Source organism: Papilio machaon, chromosome Z, assembly GCF_912999745.1.
Source record: "Papilio machaon chromosome Z, ilPapMach1.1, whole genome shotgun sequence".
NCBI lineage: Eukaryota > Metazoa > Arthropoda > Insecta > Lepidoptera > Papilionidae > Papilio > Papilio machaon.
In genome coordinates this window covers 3320190-3345823 of record NC_060016.1, presented here as the reverse complement: position 1 = coordinate 3345823, position 25634 = coordinate 3320190, and the positions used below count along the sequence as shown (strand labels likewise).

General features: G+C 31.8%; 2 protein-coding genes across 4 annotated transcripts in view; one reads left to right on the top strand and one right to left on the bottom strand.

Annotated features, from left to right (window-relative positions):
- Nucleotides 1-14047, bottom strand: part of LOC106720001 (ubiquitin carboxyl-terminal hydrolase 35) — a 37906-nt gene extending 23859 nt beyond the window's left edge. For 2 of the 3 annotated variants that reach the window (XM_045686268.1, XM_045686270.1), the window contains exon 1: nucleotides 13270-13384. In XM_045686268.1, coding sequence (XP_045542224.1) covers nucleotides 13270-13345 — 76 coding nt within the window. In that variant the 5' untranslated portion in view covers nucleotides 13346-13384. Of the gene's footprint in view, nucleotides 1-13269; nucleotides 13385-13740 lie in introns of those variants that run through there. The other variant, XM_045686269.1, reaches the window with a different exon arrangement.
- Nucleotides 14048-15351: 1304 nt separating this feature from the next.
- Nucleotides 15352-23644, top strand: LOC106719756. The gene is made up of 9 exons (XM_014514196.2): nucleotides 15352-15566; nucleotides 15727-15924; nucleotides 16589-16717; nucleotides 17212-17336; nucleotides 18052-19209; nucleotides 19411-20623; nucleotides 20759-20877; nucleotides 22038-22425; nucleotides 23040-23644. The coding sequence occupies exons 1-9, from the start codon at nucleotides 15413-15415 to the stop codon at nucleotides 23240-23242; spliced, it is 3687 nt and encodes a 1228-aa protein (XP_014369682.2). The 5' UTR covers nucleotides 15352-15412; the 3' UTR covers nucleotides 23243-23644.
- Nucleotides 23645-25634: the final 1990 nt, after the last annotated feature.

The following is a 25634-nucleotide window of genomic DNA, read 5'->3' as shown; positions in this document are numbered from 1 at the left end:
TAACACTTACGTTTTCTACAAAAACGATAATTAGATCTTTTAGAGAGAAACAGTTTAACTTTTAATTCAATAACTGCATACCTTTGATACAATAAACTCAATTGAATTTAATCTCTATAAAGTAAAGGAAATCATAGTATGCAATGTGGGCTCCCTTTCGATTATTAACTTTTTACGGAGAAAATATTGAATATTTACTCGATACTGAGAATTGATGTGATTCGAGGAAAGTTATTACAAGCCAATATTGCACTCAAAGAAGTATTTATTTAAAGGAACTAGACAGCCTTCGCAAAGTAAATTGCTTCCTACTCAATTGAAAAATTAAATAATGGTTGTTGGCTCGTCTTGATCTGCACCTTTTCAATTTTACGTGAGGTTGGCACAACAGATTTTTGTCTTCTAAATCATTATCTTATCTATTATCATAATTATGTCACCTATTATTCCTAAGCCATTTCAATCAGTCTATCTACATTTTTCAAAACCTATTTACTTTGCCTATTTAAATCTCTCCTTGACATAATATGCTGTGTCCAAATTATTGTTGGAATAACAAGCAAAAATAATCTACACATATTGAACCTCTTTTAAATTATCAATGTTTTATTCTTCTATTATTATAATTGTCACTTGAGTGACGTATTGACTTCTCATTGTGTTATATCGTAAATATATAAAAATTAAAATAAATAATTTAATCCCGTAACTCTGCATTTCCTTTGCTTATAACCCTTGAAAATCCAATAGGTTATGGGCCCAGGACGTGTGAGTTATAGATTAATAAAATAATGTAACATTGCATCAGTTGTGAAAACCGATAATTCAAAGCTTCTGAAGAAAGAGTTGTCGCAATATAGTTGTGCTGATATGCCTGAGACTCCTGCGTTTTTCGCCGAAAAATATTATACGATGAGTATTTAATTAATTTGTTTCAGGTTTCTTAGTTTCAGGAATATTTTTATTTCAGATTTGTTTAACCTCATTTTTAGGTATATATTTAAAAAAAAAACATTCGATTAAAAAAAAGAAAAACAACATTTGAATAAATTTGACAATTTTGTTGTTGTTCTCTTGTTCTTCTCTTTTTCAAGTCTTTCAGATAGTATAAAATTTTACTAAATAATAATAAAAATGGATAAAACCAAGAGAAATATTAAACAATTTGATGGTGAAAAGTATTCTATTTGGAAATTTAGAATACGTGCATTATTAAATGAATTAAATGTAATAAAAGTTTTAGACCAGGATCCAAATTTACAGTCTAGTGAGTGGCAAAAACAGAATCGGATTGCAAAAAACGTAATCATAGAATATTTATCAGATGCTTATCTTGGATTCGTGAACGAAGAGAGTACAGCCAGTGATATTATAAAGAATTTAGATTTAGTATATGAGCGAAAAAGTGTTGCTACACAATTAGCCTTACGGAAGAAGTTATTGACACTAAAATTACAAGGTGATGTATCACTCGTGAAACATTTTGCTATTTTTGATGATTTAATGACTGAGTTGCATGCAGCGGGAGCTAAACTTGATGAAAGTGATAAAGTAGCTCATTTGCTCTTAACATTACCACCTGTTTACGATGGCGTCGTTACCGCAATAGAAACATTGACGGAAGATAACTTGACTATAGGATTCGTGAAGACTAGACTCTTAGATCATGAGGTTAAACTCAAAAATGATTCGGCTGACACGAGTACTAAAGTACTTCATATTACAAGAAATAATCTAACATTACGTAAACGAAAATTTGTTAACAAGCAAGCATTTCCATCATCATTTTCTCATAATAATAATTACAAGAAAAACAATCGAGGAAAGACCACTTTCATTAAATGTCATCACTGTGGACGTCAAGGCCATAAGAAAATTGATTGTTATTTTTATAAACAAATCAAGAGCTGTAATAAATCTGAAAGAGCAAGGACCTTACAATCGATCGAGTTAAATCAGCCCTCGTCATCGGCGAACTATTCTGGTTTTGCTTTTATGACTGGTGAATACCAAGAACATAAAGAAGAAAACAAAATTACTTGTTAGATTCTGGAGCTTCAGATCATATTATAAATAGAGATGATCTGTTCTATGACTCTACCAGTTTGGACACACCACTAAAAATTTCAATAGCTAAAAACCGTGAATTTGTTTCAGCTACTAAGAAGGGTACTTTAAAAGTTACAAGTAATGAAGGTATTCAAGGACTATTGGAGAATGTACTGTATTGTCCGGAAGTACCATACAATCTATTGTCTGTCAGTAAAATGCAGCAGGCTGGATTGACTATTGTATTCGATCCCAAAGGAGTTCACGTGTTAAAGGAGAGTAAGTCTATCATGCGAGGTAGGTTGATGAACAATTTAATTGCTATAGATTTTGAAGTACATACAATAAACATGTGCTACCCTGTTTCCCAAAAATGTAATAAAAATAAAGACTCATATACTTTGTGGCATCAACGTTTGGGTCATATAAGTAGAAATAAATTCTTGGATTTAAAAAAATAAGAATAATGGTTGCAGATGTAAATCAAATATCAGAAGTATGTCCAACTGATGATTTGTGTGAGTCATGCATAAATGGGAAACAGAGTAGATTACCATTTAATATTATGAAAGACAAAAGTCATATTAAGCGGCCATTATTTATTGTCCATTCTGATGTCTGTGGGCCAATTACTCCTACAACTATAGACAATAAAAATTATTTTGTCCTATTCGTTGATGAATATACTCATTACTGTGTGGTGTATCTGCTTACATATAAATCTGACGTATTCTCGGCATTTAAAGACTTCATTGCTAAGAGTGAAGCGAAGTTTAATACAAAGTTGGTTAATTTATATTGTGATAACGGTGGAGAATATTTATCTAATGAAATGAAAGCTTTTTGTGTCGAAAAAGGAATTACATATCACTTGACAGTTCCAAGAACTCCACAATTAAATGGTGTTTCTGAAATAATGGTGAGAACTATTACCGAAAAAGCTCGTTCTATGTTAAACGGTGCTAAGCTTAATAAACATTTTTGGGGTGAAGCAGTATTAACAGCTGTTTATTTAATTAACATAACACCAACTAAAGCTCTCAAACTTTCACATACACCTTTTGAATTGTGGCATGATAAAAAACCTCAATTAAAATATTTAAAGGTTTTTGGTTCCACCGTTTATGTTCACATTAAAACAACTAAAGCGAAGTTTGATGATAAATCATGGAAAGGCATATTTGTGGGCTATGAACCAAACGGTTATAAAGTTTGGAACCCAGCTAGTTCTAAGTTTGTTGTTGTCAGAGATGTAATCGTGGATGAAACTGACTTAGTTCAGTGCAGGCTTGAAGAGAATATTGTAAATTCTCGTAATGAAACTGATGAACTTGGAAAATCAGTGTTTGACAGGCCTAACTTAAAGCCTGAAGAGAATGTTGGAAATTCTCGTAATAAAACTGATGAATGTAATAAATCAGTGTTTGACAAGCCTTATTTAATGTGTGAAGAGAATATTGGAAATTCTCGTTGTGAAACTGATAGTTGTGGTAAAAATAAATCAGTAACAAAATCCCGAATATCTGACAACAGTAAATCACATAGTTGTGAATTCCAAAACCATGATTCTTCTAAGAACACACACACAGATCCTACATTTAAAAATAGTGAGCTAAGGCGGAGTGATAGACTCAAGAGTCGTCAACCTGTATCTTATTTGAATGAATACGATGATGAATTATTATTGTGTGCGCAATCTGACTTAAACGATATACCAAAATCGTATAATGAAATTAAAAACCGTCACGATAAAGCTCAGTGGAATATTGCAATAAATGAGGAATTAAATTCTCTAAATAAAAATCAGACATGGACAATAGTACCGAGGCCAGAAAATAAAAATATTGTTGGTTGTAGATGGGTTTTCAGTATTAAAACTGATGAGTATGGTAGGCCAGTGAGATATAAAGCTCGCCTTGTTGCTCGTGGCTTTAGCCAGGAGTACCTCACTGATTATAATGAAACCTTTGCACCTGTAGCTAGGATAGCTAGTTTTAGATTCATAATTAGCTTTGCCAATCAGTTCAATCTTTTCATTCACCATATGGACGTTAAAACTGCTTTTCTTAACGGTGAACTGAAGGAAGAAATATACATGACAGTTCCGGAAGGTATAGTTGGCAAAGAGAATTATGTGTGCAAATTAAACAAGTCTTTATACGGACTTAAACAAGCAGCTCGATGTTGGTTTGAGGTTTTTGAACGTTCACTTAAAGAGAAGGGTTTCCAAAATTCGGCTGTTGATAGATGCATATATGTGTTAGACAAAGGGGACGTATATAGTAACATATATGTTGTGTTATATGTTGATGATTTGGTCATTGCGTGCGCTGAAATGGAAACAATGAACGCATTTAAATGTTACTTAAAGAGTAAATTTGAAATGTCTGATTTAAAAGACATAAAATTTTATCTTGGCATAAGGGTTACTAGATCTAGTGACGAAATAACTTTAGACCAAAGTGCATATATAAATACAGTGCTAAATAAATTTAATATGTATGATTGTAACCCTGTTAGTACCCCTATGGAAAGTAAGCCAAACTATGAAGCACTGAATTCGGATGATAAATGTGATGCCCCATGTAGAAGTCTTGTAGGTTGTTTGATGTACATCATGCTTTGTACTCGACCCGACATAAGTACAAGTATTAATATTCTAAGTCGGTACACAAACAAAAACAATAAAGAGCTGTGGCAATGTATTAAAAGGGTATTGCGATATTTGAAAGGAACCGTTAATCTAAAGTTATGTTACAAACGGTGTGACTATAAAAATGCTTTGTGTGCATATGTAGATTCTGATTGGGGTGGTTGTGACACACGTGATAGAAAAAGTACTACTGGTTATTTATTTAAACTTTTTGACCAATGTACTATAACGTGGAATACAAAAAGGCAAATGTCAGTTGCCGTATCTTCGACCGAGGCAGAATATATGGCATTGTTTGAAGCTGTGAGGGAAGCTTTATGGTTAAGATCTTTGGCACTTAGTATCAATTTAAGAATTGATGAACCTATTATAATTTACGAGGATAATAATGGATGCATTAGTATTGCGAATAATTACACGAACCATAAAAGGTCAGCAGCTGGCAGATGCACTTACTAAACCACTGCCTTCAGCTTCTTTTCAAGCTATGAGGAGTGCAATGGGCTTAAAGTGAATCTTTACTTATTTTTAACATCCATGTTATAATTATTATTGTTTTTGTTTCACTTGAATAATTTTATGTTATTTTTTTGTGTTCTGGTCTGATTAGGTTTTTCCTGGGTTTTCCCTAATCCTTGCAACAAATGTTGGACCAACGACTATGACCCCAGGGAAACAATGAGAAGTTAAATATTATATCTTTTAATATTATTTGTATAAAGGTGATTATTTTTGAGGGGGCGTGTTGGAATAACAAGCAAAAATAATCTACACATATTGAACCTCTTTTAAATTATCAATGTTTTATTCTATTATTATAATTGTCACTTGAGTGACGTATTGACTTCTCATTGTGTTATATCGTAAAATATATAAAAATTAAAATAAATAATTTAATCCCGTAACTCTGCATTTCCTTTGCTTATAACCCTTGAAAATCCAATAATTATAACTTTCCCTGTTAAGTTCTTTTTATTTGCCTAGTGATTACAATAAGAAGCTTTAATTGAAATTAAATAAATACTTTGGTTTTAGTTTTTATACCTTAAGAAATATTGTTAAAGCTAGCCCGCGACTCCGTCCGCGCGTAATAAAAAAAAAACTTAATTAAAACAAATGGGGCTAATGTGTCCATCTATGCCAAATTTCAAGAAGATCCGTTGAGCCGTTCCAGAGATACGTTCAAACAAACATCCATCCAAATAAAAATTCACATTTATAATATTAGTAACGTAAGATGTATATTGTTTAGGTTATAAATACAAAATACAAAGTGGTATTTTTATCACTTATGTACATCTTATATATATAAAAGAAAGTTGTGTTAGTTACACCATTTATAACTCAAGAACGGCTGAATCGATTTGACTGAAAATTGATGGGGAGGTAGCTTAGAACCAGAAAACGGACATAGGATAATTTTTACCCCGCTTTCTATTTTTTATTCCGCGCGGACGGAGTCGCGGGTAAAAGCTAGTTACAAATACAATAGACAAGAACAAAATTTTGTTTAAATTCTAGTAAGATTTATAACCAAGGTATGCTGCAACACAAAACCATTACAAACACATGCAATGACAATCACAGCAAAATATATATACAGTCAAAACCGTTTATGGCGACATCGTTTAGAACAACATACCGGTTAAACTGACCAAAATCAAAGGTCCTGGCTGAATGTTATATACATATCTTTCCTATTAATACCTGTCACCGGTTGTTACAACTATCGGTTTTTACGACTCAATATGAGTAGTCCCTTCGATGTCGTTATAACAGATTTTGACTGTAATACTAGATGTGCCCGCGACTGTTGTCCGCGTGAAATACTGTTTTCGATTAGCATTTTTAAGGCTTATTATTTTACTTAACCGACGTGCTATGCGTTGATGTATGGATGTACACATAGAGAGAGGTGTGCCAGGACCGCGCCTAATGTAGATGCTCTGACTCTGTCTACCCCTCTGGGTTTCGGGCGTGAATTTAGCTGTTGTTGTTGAGGTATTTTACTTAAACTTATAAAAAATTACAACAAAACATATTAAACTTACAAAACATTCACATAAACATCATATATTTCTTTACAAATTTTCATCCCTTTTGTTATATTGCAACATTGAGGGTAAAACTTTTACAAACTTTAAATGTCCTATTTATTAATATCAAATTAGCATCCTAAAAAATGTTATAAGCTTCTAACTGTAAAAACGACGATACGTCCATACAAAATTCCACCCCTACTTTTACCCCCTTACAAACACTTTTTGCGTTGAAAAGTAGTCTTTGTCCTTTCTCGGATTCTTAACTAAATATCAGTAAGGGTAACAGCAAAACATATTAAACAAAACATCCACCAAAACTTCACATATTCCCAAATAAATTTTCATCTCCTATTGTTATTTAGCACGCTTAAGGGTAAAATTTTTACAAAAATTTAATTTCATATTTATTTGTATCAAATTAGCAGCCTAAAAAATAACTTTTAAGCTTCTAACTGTAAAAATGACGATACTTCCATACAAATTACCACCCCCGCTTTCAACCCCTTACGACCCTTTTTTCGCGTTAAAAAGTAGTCTATGTTCTTTCTGTGGCTCTAGACTAAATATTGGTAAGGGTAACAGCAAAACATATTAAAAAAACATTCACCAAAATCTAAAATGTTCCCAAACAAAATTTCTTCCCCTATTGTTATTTAGCACCCTCGAGGGTAAGATTTTATCGAACTACAGATTTCATATTTATTTATATTAAATTAGCAGCCTAAAAAATTACTTTTAAGCTTCTAACTGTAAAAATGACGATACTTCCATACAAATTACCACCCCCACTTTCAATTCCTTACAACCCTTTTTTCGCTTTAAAAAGTATTCTATGTTCTTTCTGAGGCTCTAGACTAAATATTGGTAAGGGTAACAGCGAAACATATTGAACAAAACAGTTGCGAAAATCTAAAATATTCCCAAACAAAATTTCATCCCCTATTATCATTTAGCAACCTTGAGGGTAACATTTTTTCGAACATTAAATTTCATATTTATTTATATCAAATTAGCAGCCTTAGAAAGAAATTTCCAGCTTCTAACTGTTAAAATGACAATACTTCCATACAAATTACCACTCCCACTTTCACCCCTTACAACCCATTTTTTCGCGTTAAAAAGAGCCTACGTTCTTTCTGAGGCTCTAGACTATCTGTGTGCCAAATTTCATTTAAATCGGTTCAGTAAACGATAGTAGGCGATACTTCCATACAAACTTTCACCCCCACTTTCAACCACTTTTTCGCGTTAAAATGTAGTCTATGTCCTTCCTCGGGCTCTAGACTATCTGTGTACCAAATTTCATTTAAATCGGTTCAGTAGTATTGGCGTGAATGCGAGACAGACAAACAGACAGAGTTACTTTCGCATTTAGAATATTAAGTAAGGAAGTAAGGATTATGTTTTTTCAGACTTATTAGAACCACTTAATGCCACAACTAAAAATACGCATCATGCATACATGTGGTTATGATAATCACAATATTAATTATCAATCACTACTAACTAGCATTAATGATCAAAAAGTGATAATAAAAAATAAGAAACTGATTATGGCAAATGACATGCGTTTAAATAGACTTGAACAATTTTATTGATTCAAAAAGTTAAAAATAAACATGAGTACTATAATTTTAAATATTTTATTCAATCTTATTCTATACATATAAATATATACATATCTATCTATATATATAAAAGAAAGTTGTGTTAGTTACACCATTTATAACTCAAGAACGGCTGAATTGATTTTGACTGAAAATTGGTGGGCAGGTAGCTTAGAACCAGGAAACGGACATAGGATAATTTTTATCCCGTTTTCCATTTTTGATTCCGCGCGGACGGAGTCGCGGGTAAAAGCTAGTGTTTATTAAAGTAGTGGTTTTATAGGTAAGAGATAAATATTGGTAGCTATGTTTACAATACAGCCATATTGTATATGGTGTAATGGATAGAGTTGAAGCTGGCAGTTGAGTTGAACAGGTAATTACTTGAGGTATTGCCTGCCTATTGGTAAGTCCGGCCAGTGCAATATAAATAGGTTACAATGGACTTGGTAACCAATTTAGTCCTTGTTGCATTGTAATTTTGAGGTTGTTGAACTTTAACCAGATTACAAGACTGCACTGCAGTAAGGATTTTTTGCATGTATACTTTGAACATAATTTTACAATTTATGCAGTACCACTACTTATTGGACTATTTTGATGGACTTTGTTAGATTTAGTTAATAACTGCTATCTTTGGAAAAAAAGTTAGAATTTTGCCTCTTACTTTATTTTATACTGTCCCTGTCAATTTTCTTTGATATCTTAGACTCACAACTCATACAAAGCAAACAACTACATTATGCATTTGTAAAATTTCATATTGTCTTATGAATTTATGTATTAGTTTCGAATGTTGTGTTGTCTCTGTTTTTAAATGGTTAAAGGGATGATATATGTATATAAGATATGTCAATACATGTGTCAATGTAGTCAAAACTCACAGTAAAATTATCTTATTCTCATTGTTATTCCGTTTTTATATGCAAAAGGTCAGAATATTGTAGCATCCATATAAATGGATCCATATAATTTTGTTGTTATAAAACAACAAAAAATAAATGTCTTCTCAAAAAAAAGTATTCTAATAGTTTAAGGGACTTTCGTGAAAAAATTAGGGCCTTTTTTCTACAATTAATGATAAAATATCATACTCTATTAAGATTTATATAAACTTGTATTAACATGTTCACATTAACAATAGTAATACAGTAAAAGTTTAAAAAATACGCTGAAATTAACTAATATTCTACAAACAAGTAACAATTACAATACTTACAAGAATATTATTCAATTATGAGACAATAAGTCAACTAAGCATATAGCACAATCACAGTTTTTATTTCAAGATGTTATACTTGTTGTTAGTCTTGTTGTTTAATACACTAAACTATGTGCAAAGCAACTGTTAATATTTTACACATTTCATATAATTCGAAAGTTTTTAAACAGATATTTAGTTTAATTCATAAATAAGACTACTCGCGAACTCGCGATATTTGCGAAACCAATGACACAATGTTGCCATGTGACAATGACATTTATCATCCTGCGAAACGTTTGACAGTTGGTCGAGAGGCGATCGTTAAAGATTATAAATTTGAATTAATTTTGTTGTTAAAAAATCTAAATCATATTGTACATTGTAATTCGTTTATTAGAAACATTTAATAATACTATTAGCATCGGATAAGAGTTTTTACGATACGACGAATTTTTTGCACTGACAACACACCATGTTACACTTGTTATCACATCTTGTGTAGTTGTAAACAAATTTGTGTAATAAAAATTAGTTTGCATTAGTAAAAAATTCCAAGTCATAATAACCACAGTAATAAAGTGTTATTCTTTCTGATATAGATAATGGATGTCAAGGGTCAACTCATACGATAGGTAAGTCATAGTTCTTTTCATTTGTGTTACTCTGTACATATCATTAATTATATTATTTATTGCTAAAAAATGCCTTTTTGGGACCCTTGAATGTGTTGCCTCAAAATATTTTTTATTACATGCTTTTGTATGTATGTATAAACATGATACTTTGAATAAATATAATGTAATTCAATGAAAAACAAATCCTTAATTGCAGCATTCAACATGTTGGAAATTTTGTTCTATTATTGAGTGCGTACAATTTGTATGCTTTTAAACATAGAGAGAGGGCACAATCTGTTTGATGTCTTTTTGCCAATGTTCAGGGTGAAAATTCTAAGCGTAGGATTCTAAAATGAATAGTAAGATAAGAAAGTGTTATCAATTTCCAAAGTTGACGACTTTCTCTACAATCATTTATGATAAGTGAGCATAAGAGGTCAACTCATAGTCAGTTGGCTTATAGACTTATACTGACATACTAAGCAAGTGTTGTATTTTAAGCACACAGGCTGACGAGCATAGATAACCTAACCTAACAGGTTACAATTAATGTGTATTGTTTTGTTGTTTTAAGAGGTCATCTGCCGATACTTTGAATTTAAAAAGAAAACAAGTTTTATAAGAATATCAGTAAAAATATAAATTTTGTACTTACATAGTAGTAGCAACAAATTATTTGTTTCGTTTAAAAAATTGTAAATAAAGAAGTAGCATTTTCTTTGCAGAATTATACAGAATAAAATGAAGTTTACTTTTTTATGCAGAGGAGATTTTGTAAATTAAAAACAAATTGCCTAGAATAATTGATATTTATTATGTAGTATTTATATCATGGATTCTTCACATTTTATCTTGATCTTCATACTTAAGATGAGGAACAACAATTTCCATGCGTTTGAAAATGAATAAGAATAAGAGAAATACAAGTGAATAACCACCCTTCACAAGTAATAATGAATAATTTTGCAACCACTTAATATTCAAAATGTTGTTTTCTAATACATTTTTTGAATGCAAAAGTCTATATGAATGGATGGATGGTTGTTTGTTATTATGTATCTCCTAAAAAGCTAAACAGATCTTGCTGAAATTTGCAATAGACGTAGAACAAAATCTGGAAGAACACATTGGCTACTTATCAAAGTCTTTTTAATTCTGGATAGACAGAATTGCTGGAAAAAGCTAGTGATTAACATGAAAAGAAAACGGTTGTTATTTTCTAAAAAATTTTGCTTCAACAGCATATGTTCCATTAGAAATGACATATAAGAAATATTTTCCTTGCATCACATTTAGCGTAAGGCTAAAAAGTGAAGGTTTGAAAAATCCCTTAATCCCAATCACATTTAGTGCTAATCGAAAGTTTACTATGCATGCCTTTTAAGTCCTGTTGTTTCCATATTTCCCGGCATTTTGAATTTGGAACTGTTCTTTATTCTAAAGTGTTTAAATTTGGAATCTCAAAACAGTTGAAAGTATTAGGATTAATGGTATTGTTTAATCCCAGCATCGATTGTAATCTGTCAGGTTACATACGAAATAAATGTTCGAGCAATAATTTTGTACAACTTTATAAGAGGCCTGACACGGCTTCAGTGTTTTGAAGAGCTAACATCTGTATTTAGTGATGAAGCCCCATGTCTGCGGACTGTCGAACGCTGGTATTTAGAATTTCAGCGTGGACACACTAGTGTTACTGACTAATTTAGCGAAGGACGCCCAAAATCCGCCTGCACTGAAGATAAAATCATTGCTGTGAGATAACTAATTCTCGAAGATCGTAATGTGACGTATCGTGATATAGGGGCTCTATTAGGCATCACTGAGACAACCATTCAAAGAACTTGCATGAAGCGCTTGGTGTAAGAAAGCTAGTTTGCCGTTGGATATCGCATCTGCTTTCAAAAAAAGTGTAAGAAAACTCTGCAAAAGTTGAACTGAGGAGTCAAATCACGTCTACGACATCATCAGTAGTGACGAGTCTTGGATGTATGCCTACAATCGTGATTCCAAACAACAATCTACAATCTGGGTCTTTCAAGACGAGCCAAAGCTGACTAAAGTTGTTCGTTCTCAAAGCACTTTAAAGAAGAAGGATGAAAGCCACATTCGTAGGAAAAACCGGCCATGTTGCAACTATTGCACTTGAAGATCCTAGAATGGTTAACGCAGAGTGGTATACCACAGTTTGTTTACCATAAGTCATTGCCGAACTACGATAACCTAACTCAAACCGACGCATCATCCAGCTCCACAACAACGCAAGCTCACACAGCGCTCGTCAAACGATTGAGTATTTGAAGCAGGAAAAAGTAGAAATTCTTAACCATTCTCCATACAGTCCTGACCTAAGCTCTAACAATTTCATTACATTTACTAAAATTAAGAAAAGTCTTTGTGGTCAAAGGTTCAAGGTTAGTGCTTTCAAGTCATTTGTCATTTCAAACACATTAGAGTGGAATAAGTGTTTTAATAACTGGTTTGAGCAAATGGAAAAGTGTATTAAGCTATGTTATGAAACTTAAAAGGCATGCCTCATATTGCATGGTTTGAGCCTCATGTAGTGTTTCAATTAGCTATGCATAAAAATTGCTGATCTGAAAATCAATACCAATTTCCTAGACCAAATTATTCTTTTCTTGTTTAGTTTGGCTTGAAATTATTTAAGATTCCTAACCACAAAGAAATGTTTTGTTTTAAAGACTGAAATAGAAAAATCAATATCATACTTCTTCGATAACATAAATATGTTTGAATTAAACAGATAAATAATAACATTTTCCTTACAATCAAAGTTAAAAGCCTTAAGATGATTTAAGATTCCGAATCATAGGGATAATGTTTAGTTTAAAAGACTGAAATAGAAAAATCAATATATTTTCTTCTTCAACATATGTTTCAATTTGACAGAGAAATAGTCACCATTTTCTTTACAAATAAATATAACATAAGTCTTAAAAGGATTAAATATTTAAAGAGAGGTAAGATATTAAATAAAAATTACTAAAGTTGGATAATCAATAACAACTCTTTTTTATTCACCATTTTAGCTTTTTCATTTTTCGATTTCTTATTCTTTTTTAACAAAATTACTTACTTGAGGGTTGACTAGAATCAGGGTCACTTTGGCTAGAGATGCCCATCTTAGACAGATCAACATCCTCTGCAGTCATCTTCTTCCAGCTGCAGTAGCTGACTGACTGATATCAAGGGACTATACAATCTTTATAGATAATTCACTGACATATCCTGTCATTTTATAGAAAAGTACTTAGGACTGTTAAATCTTTATCACTATTAGGCTTGACTATTTTTTACTTCATTAATTAGTCAATAAATATTAGCCTTTAGCATTTTTGAAGTATTTAAAAATCGAAGATTATTTTCACTTATAAATAAAATACGACATTGTCATTATGGGCAGCCTATATCCTTTTGACATGCGCATACCAATGTTCGTCGATAAGCATATACTTAGCATGGCGAAGATTCCTATTATGTATATTTAAAATGGCTACTTTACCACAGATGTTTCATGACCGATAAGAAGTAATATTGTAATACTTACATTAATATTAAACACGCTGATCGAAGAATAACAAACTGCTAAGCACGAACCACATACCAATGTTCGTATAAACTGTTAAACATGGTCTTTGATAACACTAAATACTAAATACGTGACGCAATGTTAACAATATCACTAACACTATTCGATAATTCATTAAATTATTCAATCTATACGCTTCCATCAAGTCCTTAATGAGGTAACATTTTAATTCATCAACAAAGGAATCACTTTATTATAACTTCCGAGAACACACCTTCTTTAGATATGAAAACCCGAATTTTTTGTAAGATATTTTTTATTACCAAGACTAAGAATAAACATAAGCTAATATTTTACTTCTACAAATTGCAAAGTAAATTTAATTTTCGGGTAAAATATTCAGATTTCATATCTAAAATTGGCCACTCCAAAACCTTTTCACAGATAAATTAATAAAATGCAATAAAGCTAAGCTAACCTAATGTCATGTTATTGCTCATTGTTGAGAGTCTTGCTCTGTACTCGTCTTAGTCTGTGGTTTTAGACGAATAAAATTTTCATTTCCTAATCAAATCGAAATAACTCCAAAAAAATCTTATTTCCCTAATAATTAAGTAAAATAAAATAAAGTCTCTCCGAATTTTGCGTCTAAGCTAAGTTTTAGTCGAACAAAACAATCCGGATAGCAACAATTGTGTTGCGTTATCTTCTTCTTCTTGTGTCTCTCCACTATTGGAGGTGGGCCGTCGGCTAAGCGAATTTCTTCCTATCTTCCGCCAAGCGAAATAGGTCTTCAACGCTGGCAATGTTGGTCTACTCCCCGATGTTCCTCAGCCAAGACTTCTTTCTACGTTCAACGCGTCTCTTTCCTGCGATTTTGCCCATCATTATGAGTTGGAGAAGATGGTATTTCTCGTGTCGCAAAACGTGGCCGAGGTAGGCAAACTTTCTCTGTTTGATGGTTTGCAACAATTCGCGATTCAACGATCTGAATGGTGCTCTTAAACTGTCCTCGTCAACAAATAAAACCTCTTGTGATACCTTCCCCTTCGGATCCGTATTTATCTATACCCGGATTCTGGCCCACGTAATTGGTATACTTACTGGGCGTATCTAATGTCCAAACGATTTGCTGCAGATATGGAAGCGAGATATATCAAATCCTACCTGATTGTATTCCATGTGAGTGCTTTAAAATAAATGCAAAAACAAACCCAGGTATAAAAAAACTAGTAAGATTTTACAATACGACCAAACGATTACTTTCAGAACAATACACTTTTGTAAAAATTCGTTTTTTTCATTAACCATCTTATAATTAAACAATATATATGTTCTTAAAAATAATAAAGAGAGTTTTTTATTTTTTTTAAAGATATTTTCCCAAATCGCAAATCGTTTTAAAAGCTGTTAAAATCTATGGAAATAGAAGTTAAGATGGCCACAGACAAGAGAAACATAACATCAACCATTTGCATAGACCATTTTTGACATCAGCTAAATATATTTTGTAAATATCTACCAAAAATATTATCAACAAAAGCTAAATTCATTACATTATATAAAACAAAATGTAATTTTATCATACAATCTTTATAATATTTGATTAGTTAATTACTATTTGCGAATGTTAAAATTAAGTAATTAAAATGATAGTCCGGATATTTACATACAGTACAGTTTCAAGATAATGGATGATTCAATTTCATTAAAAAACGATTCCGAAAATTTTAACACAGAGTTTAATTTATTTTTCACACTCGAGAACTGTTCTTTTCCAAGCGCAGTTAAACACAAAAATACTGTTATCAAATACACAAAACTGCCTAATTTCGAATCTGAAGGTATGGTTTTCAAACTCGTTATACATTTTGATATCGTTTAATTTTGATATTTGTGCCATTAAATACTTAATTTAGGTTTGAAAAGATTTAAATTCTTTCAGGGGAAGTTGTAAGACTTAATTTTAGGTTATTTCATTTATTGTAGGTCATTAATTTTCAGAACTATGGTCCCATCGGAATTCATTACATCCACGATTTCGTCAAATTGTTACCCTTGAGGATCAACCAGTTTCAACAACGAGGTCACTAAAACAAAACTTAGTAACCCCTGTGAACATGTCTAACAGTTATACGAAACGGAAGATTAAAATTATTAATATAGGAGATGAGGATGAAACGAAAAGTTTCTCAAATATTTGTAAGTATTGAAATATACATTGAGACATAACAATGCACGATTAAAAAAAATAAAAAAGATATAACAGACAGTGGTGCCTTTAATGGTATAAGAGAGCAAATTAGCAGAAAGACATTAATAAGAATTACCCATGAATATCCACAATATTATTAGACCTGCAGACATGATATTAAATAGAATCACTATTGTTTTGCATGATAGTAAACTCACTACATGAGTCAGTGATGCTGTACATGTTGAGTTAATGTGTATATCCTTTTCTGGAATGGTCTTAAGACAAGATATTTTTTTTATAAAACATAAGGTAGCATACAAGCAAGCGACCACTTAATTCACTGAAATAGTGACCACTGTCCATAGACATCCTCAATTGCAGATGTGTTGCATACCTCTAATTGACGGTTGTTTGAAGGTATCTCCAGAATGGCTCAACAGATCTTGATGAAATTTGGCACAGATGTAGAACATAGTCTGGAAGAACACATAGGCTACTTATTAGCTTTTTAAAATTCCAGAGTCGCGGGCGACAGCTAGTACAATATATATTATTTGGTGGCCCTTAAAAACTTAGCTTTTCAATCTTCTAGTTGTGACCATGAGGTGATCAGTAACCAAATCTTGGTATTATAGTAGAAAAATAATGATTCTTGCTTTTTATTTTCAGCAAAAGATGTCAGGAAGTCAGCTACTCCTAAAACATCCAGCAGGTTTGTAGGAGCCGATTGTGTTGATCCAAAGTTAGTAAAACAAGACTTGCTGAGTACAGATTCAAGAATAAAGAGAACAAAAAAGTGTATGTAAAATTTTGTTACCAACATATAAATATACAAGCATGCAATAATACATATACATTTAGCCACAAAAATTAAATTGTTTATTTTTGAATACTGTTAAAGGTAAATAATTGTAGATGTCAGATTGCAATGTCCTTTTAAAGTTACAGAATGGAGTTATGGGGAATTTATGGATTCCATTTTAAGCCTAAAAAATATCACTACTTGATTAATTATCAGAAATATGTAAAGCCATAGTCTTGGGTCTAAGGAAATAGGTATCATTGTAGGACCTTCCTAATGTGTAGTCTGCAATATAAGCCATTAACGGGGGATTAAACAAAGATATGAAATGAATGATTAAGAAATGAAAATGTTGAGATTAACACAAGCTTATACAAGTAATGTCTCAATGTCATTAAAGTGTTGTTGTAGTTAGTTAATCACTTTTTTTTCACAAATAAAGAGTATTTTAATTACTCGTCACATTTATGCCGATTTTCTTATATTTTAGATTCAGAAGAATTGAGACAACAATTAGCAAAAAATAGAGATTTAAGTAAAGGAAATGAATCAGTAAAAGTTAATGTAAATAAAAGCAAGCAGTTTGATAAAAAAAATATAAAAATTGACAATGACAAAACAAGATTAATTAAAGAAAAAGGTTTGTTAATTTTGCTATTCCTTTGTGGTATTCAGTAAGTGCTACTTGGTACACAATTTATAAGTTGCAGATTCATTACTATTACTAGCCACCTTTAATTAATATTTTCCAAAATGCATATTTTAAAACTATTGATTTGTCCATACATTATCATATGTATTATATTTCTTTCTCTTTGCTTATCTAATCTATCTATCTATATATATAAAACAAAGTTGTGTTAGTTACACCATTTATAACTCAAGAACGGCTGAATCGATTTGACTGAAAATTGGTGGGCAGGTAGCTTAGGACCAGGAATAGGACATAGGATAATTAGTACCGTTTTCTATTTTTTATTCCGCGCGGACGGAGTCGCGGGTAAAAGCTAGTATATATATATAAAAGAAAGTCGTGTTACTTACACTATTTATAACTCAAGAACGGCTGAATCGATCTGACTGAAAATTGGTGGGCAGGTAGTTTAGAACCAGGAAACGGACATAAGATAATTTTTACCCCGTTTTCTATTTTTTTATTCCGCGTGGACGGAGTCGCGGGTAAAAGCTAGTACTTCATATTTTTGTATCATACTATAAATATTTTTCTATAATTATGTCTGTAAATTAGTTAAAAATATGCTGACCTTTACGTCTATTTTGTCTGCTTTTAGATATACAGAGTAAAAATAAAAACATCAATAAATATTCTAAAAATAGCTTAAGTAAAAATATAATTATCTCTGTTGAAAATGAAAAGGAAGCGCTTTCCATTAAACAATCTTTATATGATGAATTACAAAAAGGAAATAATCCAGAAAATAAAAATAATTTGAAGAAATTTCAACAGCAACAGAACAAATTACAGCCAGCAAGTTCTGTAAATATAATTAAAAAACAACCTACTAGCACACCATACATTGAGAAAATACAAAAACCATACAGAAAAGATGAACTATTGATAGATCAGACAGTTAAAGTTCGTGAAAAGAATCCTTCTAAACATGTATCTGTAGAAACAGACCCACAACCAATTCGGATAGATCAAATTACACAAATTGATAGTAATTTTGATTCACTACTTGTGAGAATGGAAGATAAGATTACAGATACGGATTTAATCAATGAAAAATTTGATAGTCTTTGTATACCTGATGTTACCCTAACAAAGGAAATAAAAGATTCCACTACAGATGAGGTAGTAAATTTATATAATACGTCATTACCGAATCTCAAGACACCAAGCACTGATATTTTTGCAATTAAAAGTGATAAGAATGTGAGTGATTCAAACATTAAAAGTTCATCTTATATTATTGGACGGGCAACTGTTACATACACGAGAGAACAAAAAATTGATATTCATGTTGTTAATAATGAAGAGATACACAATAATCTGTCTCCGACTTTGGCTTATCCATTGAATGTTATATCACTTTATAAAAAAGAAATAAAAAACAATCAATCTGATGATTTGTTAGCGAAATCAAAAAAGAAAAATAAATCCCGGTTGAATTCTAAATACATAAATGATCTGAAATTGGATAATAAGAGGAATATCTCTGTTAATAATAAATTAATGAAACCATCTGACATAATAAGTACAATAAGGCTTAATAATAGTTTGTTAAGTAGTGATTTTATTTGCGAACAGTTCCAAAAGGAACTCAACTTTATTGATTCATTCTTTGAATCTCTTAATTATTTAGAAAAATTATCTGAAAAGTACTTTAATGATATAAACACAAGTTTGACAAGCAATAAACAATTTGAAGTGAATGATTCTGATTATTTGTGTGATTTAACAAAGATTGCAGATAGTTCAAATGTTGATGATAGTGAAACAATGGCCTCAAAGAGTCTTTGTCAGGTGAGTGTTATTCTTTTAATCTGTAAACATGTTGAGCGAAGCATCAATTATACCACACAAGACATAATAAAGTGCACTTGTAATTTTGGTAATTGATTACCGATTAAATAATGTGTATTACCAAAAAAACCCATAGTTTTCATAATTGTCAAAATTTTTCAGATACTCCATGTTTATGTATATTTTTATTTATTATTACAGCTTAATTTACTCATTCACAATGAGCAAAGAAGAGCGAGAGATTTCTTATTTGTGTTGAAGATGCAAGAAGATGTTCTAAAAGATTACATCAAGTCTCAAATGCTTTGGTTAGAAAAGAAGAAAAAGCAAGACAACATAGATATATCAGCTCTCAAGAAAAAGCAGCGTGGTGCATTACTCAAATTGCAGCACGAATGTGGTGAAATGCAAAGGATGCGAAAAGCCTTACTGACACTATCAGAGAAACGCAAGGTCGCGCTCATGAAGACTAAGAAAAACATTGAAATGAAATTGACAAACAATGTTGATGTGAAGCAAATAATTCTTGGTAAAAAAAAGTTAAAGCGGAACACTTCTTCAGATCGTAGTTTGGCACCATTGAAGTGTTTCGATCTGTCCAGTAGTGGCTGTGAAGATTCGACTACTTCTAAGGAACAGTCGGAATGCGCATGGTACACTACATTGATTGCTGACAACCATCTTGATGTGAAAAGTGTAACAAGTGCGGAAAAAAGTATACAAACTGGTGACAGTATCATAGCAGCTGAATTACCCGCACAATTAATTGCCACAACAGCTGAAAACTGTATAGCTGTTGATGGTGGCTATTTAAATATTCTATTTCATAATTTGTCACTTCCGCAAATTTTCAGTAATGGTAAACAATACGAAGTTAATGAGGAAGCTTTAAAAAACATCGTCAATTCTTCAAACTCACATAATAATCTATCAAAGGATTCTGAAGCATTTGATAAGTTCATGGAACAAATAAAAAATCCAGATTCTGACGGATCGAGTTCAGTCTCCACTGCTCATAGTTTAGTTGAAGAATTCAATCATTATTACAAATGTCTCGGTGATGAAGAGAAGTCACTTGGAAATTCACCCGAGTATGATAATGAAAGTGTACATAATGAGTGTGAAGTGCAATCTAGTAGTGAGCCAAATAGTGATGTTTGTGATCATAGCAGTGTAACAATGATAACAATGGACAGTGATGAAAGTTTGCTGAAGAGATTAAGTAATGTGTACGGACTTGATAGTACATACAAATGTGAGCCGGCAATGTTGTCTGTTGAGATTCAAACAAATAGCAAGGAGATTGTTGGTGTGAGTGTTGCGGGGCCATTACCAGTGCCGGCGGGTGCCGCTGCGCCAGTTGATGACCCTCCTGATACACCGGTTTGGTCCTCAAATATCTCCGTTGAGAAAGGTTTGTAACAGAACCTAATATCTTACACTTAAATCATATTGTACCGAGAGGTGTTGTTGTAAAACAAATTTTGTGTTTTGATTGTAAATGTTTTTTTCCTTGTTTTCATCTTACTAACTTAGTGTTACTTTACAGAAAGTGCCAGCAGTGATCAAGTATTTTCTTCAAACATGACCTCCACATCAGAATATGCGTCACCAGTTCTCTGTGAGGCTGAAGAGTTGAGAAGACAACAGCTAGCAATTGAGAGAGAGGTATAAACTTTGAACAATACAATAGAATCCGTTTATTATGACTGTTTACACTGATCGGGTGGTTAATGGAGTAATTACACAGCAAAGTTTGGTTTTTTTACAAAGTTCAAATAACCGGGAACAATTTAAAATTTTTGTGACCATCATGATTCCTAACATCTGGCAGTGTTCGGCAACTCCAGAATTAATTCATGATCTGTTTATAGCAACATTGAAAATAATAATTTGACAATGGCGATGTCCTCTTTACATAATAGTTTTAGAGACGCATTACAAAATAAGAAAAAAACAAAAATAAAAAAGCATTATTGATTTCTTAAGTAAAAAAATTGAAAAAATATACATGTGTAGGCAATTTAATTACGTACAATTAAAATTTTTATTTAATTCTATTTTCTTATTACATAACGAAAGCAGGATTGTTTATTTTCTTCAAATGCTTTGTATGACTTCCGCTTACTATGACGTGTTTGTTATTTCCCTTCGATGTCATTATATACGGATTCCACTTTATTTCTATTATGAAAATAATATGTTATTAATAATGCAGTGAACAAAATCACAGCAATAATAAAAATAATTAATTAAAAAGGTTACTATTGAAAACAGAGTAATAATTAATATTGATTATTTAATTACCAATACACTAATTATTATGATTATCACTTAATTATGTCTTTATAAATTATTTAATTAATTAATAAAGACGTAATTATTGATAAATTTAAATGTTATGTTTAATGTTGTTATTTAAAACATTATTATGAACATGTGTCATGAAAATAACAAAGATAGTGTTGCTTAATGGTCACCTATTTAATTATTATTATTACTGTTATGTAAGCAATTTATTTGAAATTAAATAATATTGTGTCTAATCTGCATTAAAAAAAACAGCACCAATACGCATAATAAGAAATAGGCTCAAAAGTGAATTGTTTTATTTGATTCATGTTATTTGAACAGTACAAATTTGCTGTGTATGAAGTTTCATTCATAAAAATGATAATCAATCTGATTTATGGATAAATTAGCATACAATAATTTTATTTTAATTGATTTTTTTATTAAGGTGTGCAAAATTACTGTAAATTACTGTACTGCGATTATTTTTTTGGTTATTTTAATAGTAATAAATAAGTTCTTTGATTCCGTTTCAGATAAAAGCTTTGGAACAGCAACAGTGTCAATTGTTGGTCGTACGAGAAATACCTGACAAGCCACCGCCACCCTACATACCACCAAGCGAAGTCCGAATGCCGAAACCGCCGAAAATGTTCCTACCCGACAATGTCTCTGAAGATAAGATACAAAATTTTATGGACACAAGAAATGAATTGCTGGACATTAACGATCCATTCGATGTGTTCTTCAAAGATTTTTGCGATGAAAGTGTTGAAAGACAACATATCGAGAGAAGTGATAAACCATGGGATGCATGCAATTTGTTGCCACAAAAACCGCAACCGGATACAAAGAAGATAGTCAATAAAACTTGTACAGAGATGAAAGAAGTTCTGTCTGGTACAACTCCATCTTTCGTGTCAGGTAAGATTTAAAAGAAAAATAATAAGTTTCCTTTGCGCTATTCTAGACTCAATCTATCTCTGTTCCATGTCATCCAGATCGGTTTAGCGGTGGTACCGAACACCCATAGAATTAAAATTGCTGTGTCAAAAGACTAAGCACTATACAAACATTACTGGCGTTAGGATATGACGTGGTTGGGAGATCGCGTAATACACAGTGTCACGTGACTGTGACGTAACCCCCCCCAGCCACCAGGCATGACCAAAAAAGGGTAACCCTAGTTATTTCTTCTAGGGGGCTGGTAGTGTTAAAACAGGCATTGCATACAAACGTACTTCAGCGCTTTATGTAAAACTAGCTGTCATACGCAACTTCGTCCGTGGGGCATTAACAAATCTTAATTGGTAGCCTATGTGTTCTTCCAGACTGTGTTCATCTACACCAAATTTTATCGAGATACATGCAACAGTTTTAGATATACCTTGATACAAACATCCATCTAAACTTTCGCGTTTTAATATTAGTGAGATGTATTATAGCATTTAATAATCCTTCTAGTTTGTCTTTTATAATGATTGGCGAACTTGGTATGATATTTATCTTAAAATATAATAAATGCTTTGTTTCAACAGGTATTAGTTCGAGACGTACAGATCATATTGACGATATATTGTTTGCGGAATGGAGACGTTGCGAACCCGAGTGGACCTCACTTCATACAGAAGAAGCTTCGGTCAAGAACCAACTGTTTGAGAGCATTTTCAATAAGCTTATCAACGAAACAGTAGATGAATATAAGAAAATAGTTTGCACAGATAGTAAAGAAAAGGAGTAGTTTTATAGTTAACAGAGTCAAATGAATTCTAGTTGTTCAACAGTAAGATTCACTGATCTCTATAAATGGATAGGCGATTGCTTGGAAATGAATGCTTTTGCTTCCTTTTGAATTAAACGCGCCTGTTGATATATATTATTAGTTTGCATCAATATCACCGCTACAAATCGCTACCATCAGCGCCAAAATGGCGTTTATCAAATAAGCACAAAATAATATGTCATATAGCCGTCTATTTTTAGATGTCATTGGTCCGACTACAAAGTTGTATCACTAAGAAGTAGAATATAAATCGATTGTCAATCAACAAATGGATTGAGTCGTTTTGGCTACAAACATACAAATAGTTTAACAAGGATATCTGAACCGGTGAGTGAGGCGCCAGTATCGCGGTTGGTTCTGATGTCTTATATATATAAAAGAAAGTCGTGTTAGTTACACTATTTATAACTCAAGATCGGTCGAACTGATTTAGCTGAAAATTGATGGGGAGGTAGCTTAGAACTAGGAGACGGACATAGGAACTTTTTTATCTTGTGTGCTTTTTTTTTTATTCCGCGCGGACGAAGTCACGGGTAAAAAGTAAAAATAAATACAAAGAAAGTCTTGATTTCTATGTTGAAAGGAGGGCGCTGATGAGCTGTCATAATTTAGTTAGACTTATGCCCACCGGTTCAGATAGTCTGATCGGTCTATGCCCCCGAAAACATCTAGAGTCCTGTCAGTTGGGCAAAAATTAGCCGTACGAGCTAATTAAGATTTTGCCAAGTGTTGTTATTATTAATAGAGGCTGAGGAAATCTTGTTGAAGTTATGATATTTGCAGTTGATGTGTTGTAAAAAAATATATAGATGCTAAATGTTATTAGATGATCTTTCATGTTAGCTTGTAGAGATTTTGTGTTCGGGAATGAGCTAAGGTCTAGCCGCGATAACTCCGCATAGGTTATAGTGCAACCCAGAATATTGGACTACTTGTAGTCACGTCTAAATGGATGAAAAATTGGAACATGTTTGATAAATTTGTTTTCTAAAGGTAGTTAAAAATATCAAGAAAGGATTCACGGGCGCATATTATCAATTTATATGACTAATGCGGTTATTTTATATAAGGTGGCATATAAGCAAGAGGTTGCCTGATTTCGCTAGAATAGCGAAGTGACCGCTGCCCATAGATATTATGCAATAAGTTGTCGATGTCATTTGTACCTTAAAGGGGACAAAGAAGAGAATTTCCTTTCCCTCGCAGAGTCCACTTCCCCTACCCATCTTTGAATATATAACGACTTTAATATTTGCCGTGTTAATGTGAGCAGTAATAATAAGTGTACCATGTGACAGAACTTTGCACGTGTATTACTGTATTCAGATATGTTGTCGGCTCTTAAGTTCGCGCGAGTCGCTGTGCAGAACACAATTTTTAAGTGTAGCGAGATGCGGCTCCATGAGCCGCCAAGATATTTGAAATGATTAATACCAATATAAGCTGGTCTTCTACATCACAGTATATTATGTAACTCTTGAATTGTTAATGTAAATAAAATATAGTCAAATTTAACATATGTTAGTATTAGGTTGTTTTAAATATTAGAGGAATGACTCTTATCTGTTATCCGTTAGAAATAGTTGTTTAGAATGTTGTAAACGAATATCACATTCTTACTAGTAATATATAGTCAAGTAGAAAAATATACATACGAAATGCAAAAAAAATATTTTTTGCAAACTATACTCCATTTGTAAACAAAAGTATATTCACAATAAACATTAGAAAAAAATTAAGGCTTTTATTGAATTCGTATGTTTACCTTGATTATGTCAAGTAAAGAAAACATTTCTTTGCCTCCCTAAACACAATTTTTTTCTATTTATTTCTCATCTTTTTCTCCTCTTTTATGCTTAAAAAATGTGAATCCAAGATGTCTGCGGTTACAAAAAGGTGGATGAAATCTGCACAGGTTAATTTATTTATGTTTTTTTCCTAAAATAAAACGCTATTGATGTTTTCAATTATTAAATATTTATTAATAATAATGAAAAAAAATATCACATAGTCCTTACATTTCATATTGACTAAATAATCTGTTAATTTTAGAAAATTCCATAAGCGGTACATACATAAATGTAATCAAGTACTTTTATATATATTACAAGAAATGTACTACTTTTAAATTTTAGCTTAATTAATATTTAGCCTGGCAAAAGTAATATGGATTTCTATATATTTTCATAAAGAAATTTATTAAAAAAATGCTTAAATACAATCACACAAAATAAGAAATAATGAACTATATATTTTAAAACACGACTACGAAATAATAGCTACCTAGAAACAATGTTTTATAAATTAATATGTCATCGAAAGAATAAAATCAATGGTGAAATTTAAAAAA

Coding starts and splice junctions, on each gene's coding strand:
- LOC106719756 (XM_014514196.2), top strand. CDS start 15,413: ATGGATGATTCAATTTCATTAAAAAACGATTCCGAAAATTTTAACACA. Junction 19,210..19,410: donor CCTCAAAGAGTCTTTGTCAG/GTGAGTGTTATT, acceptor TTATTATTACAG/CTTAATTTACTCATTCACAA. Junction 20,878..22,037: donor AGCTAGCAATTGAGAGAGAG/GTATAAACTTTG, acceptor ATTCCGTTTCAG/ATAAAAGCTTTGGAACAGCA.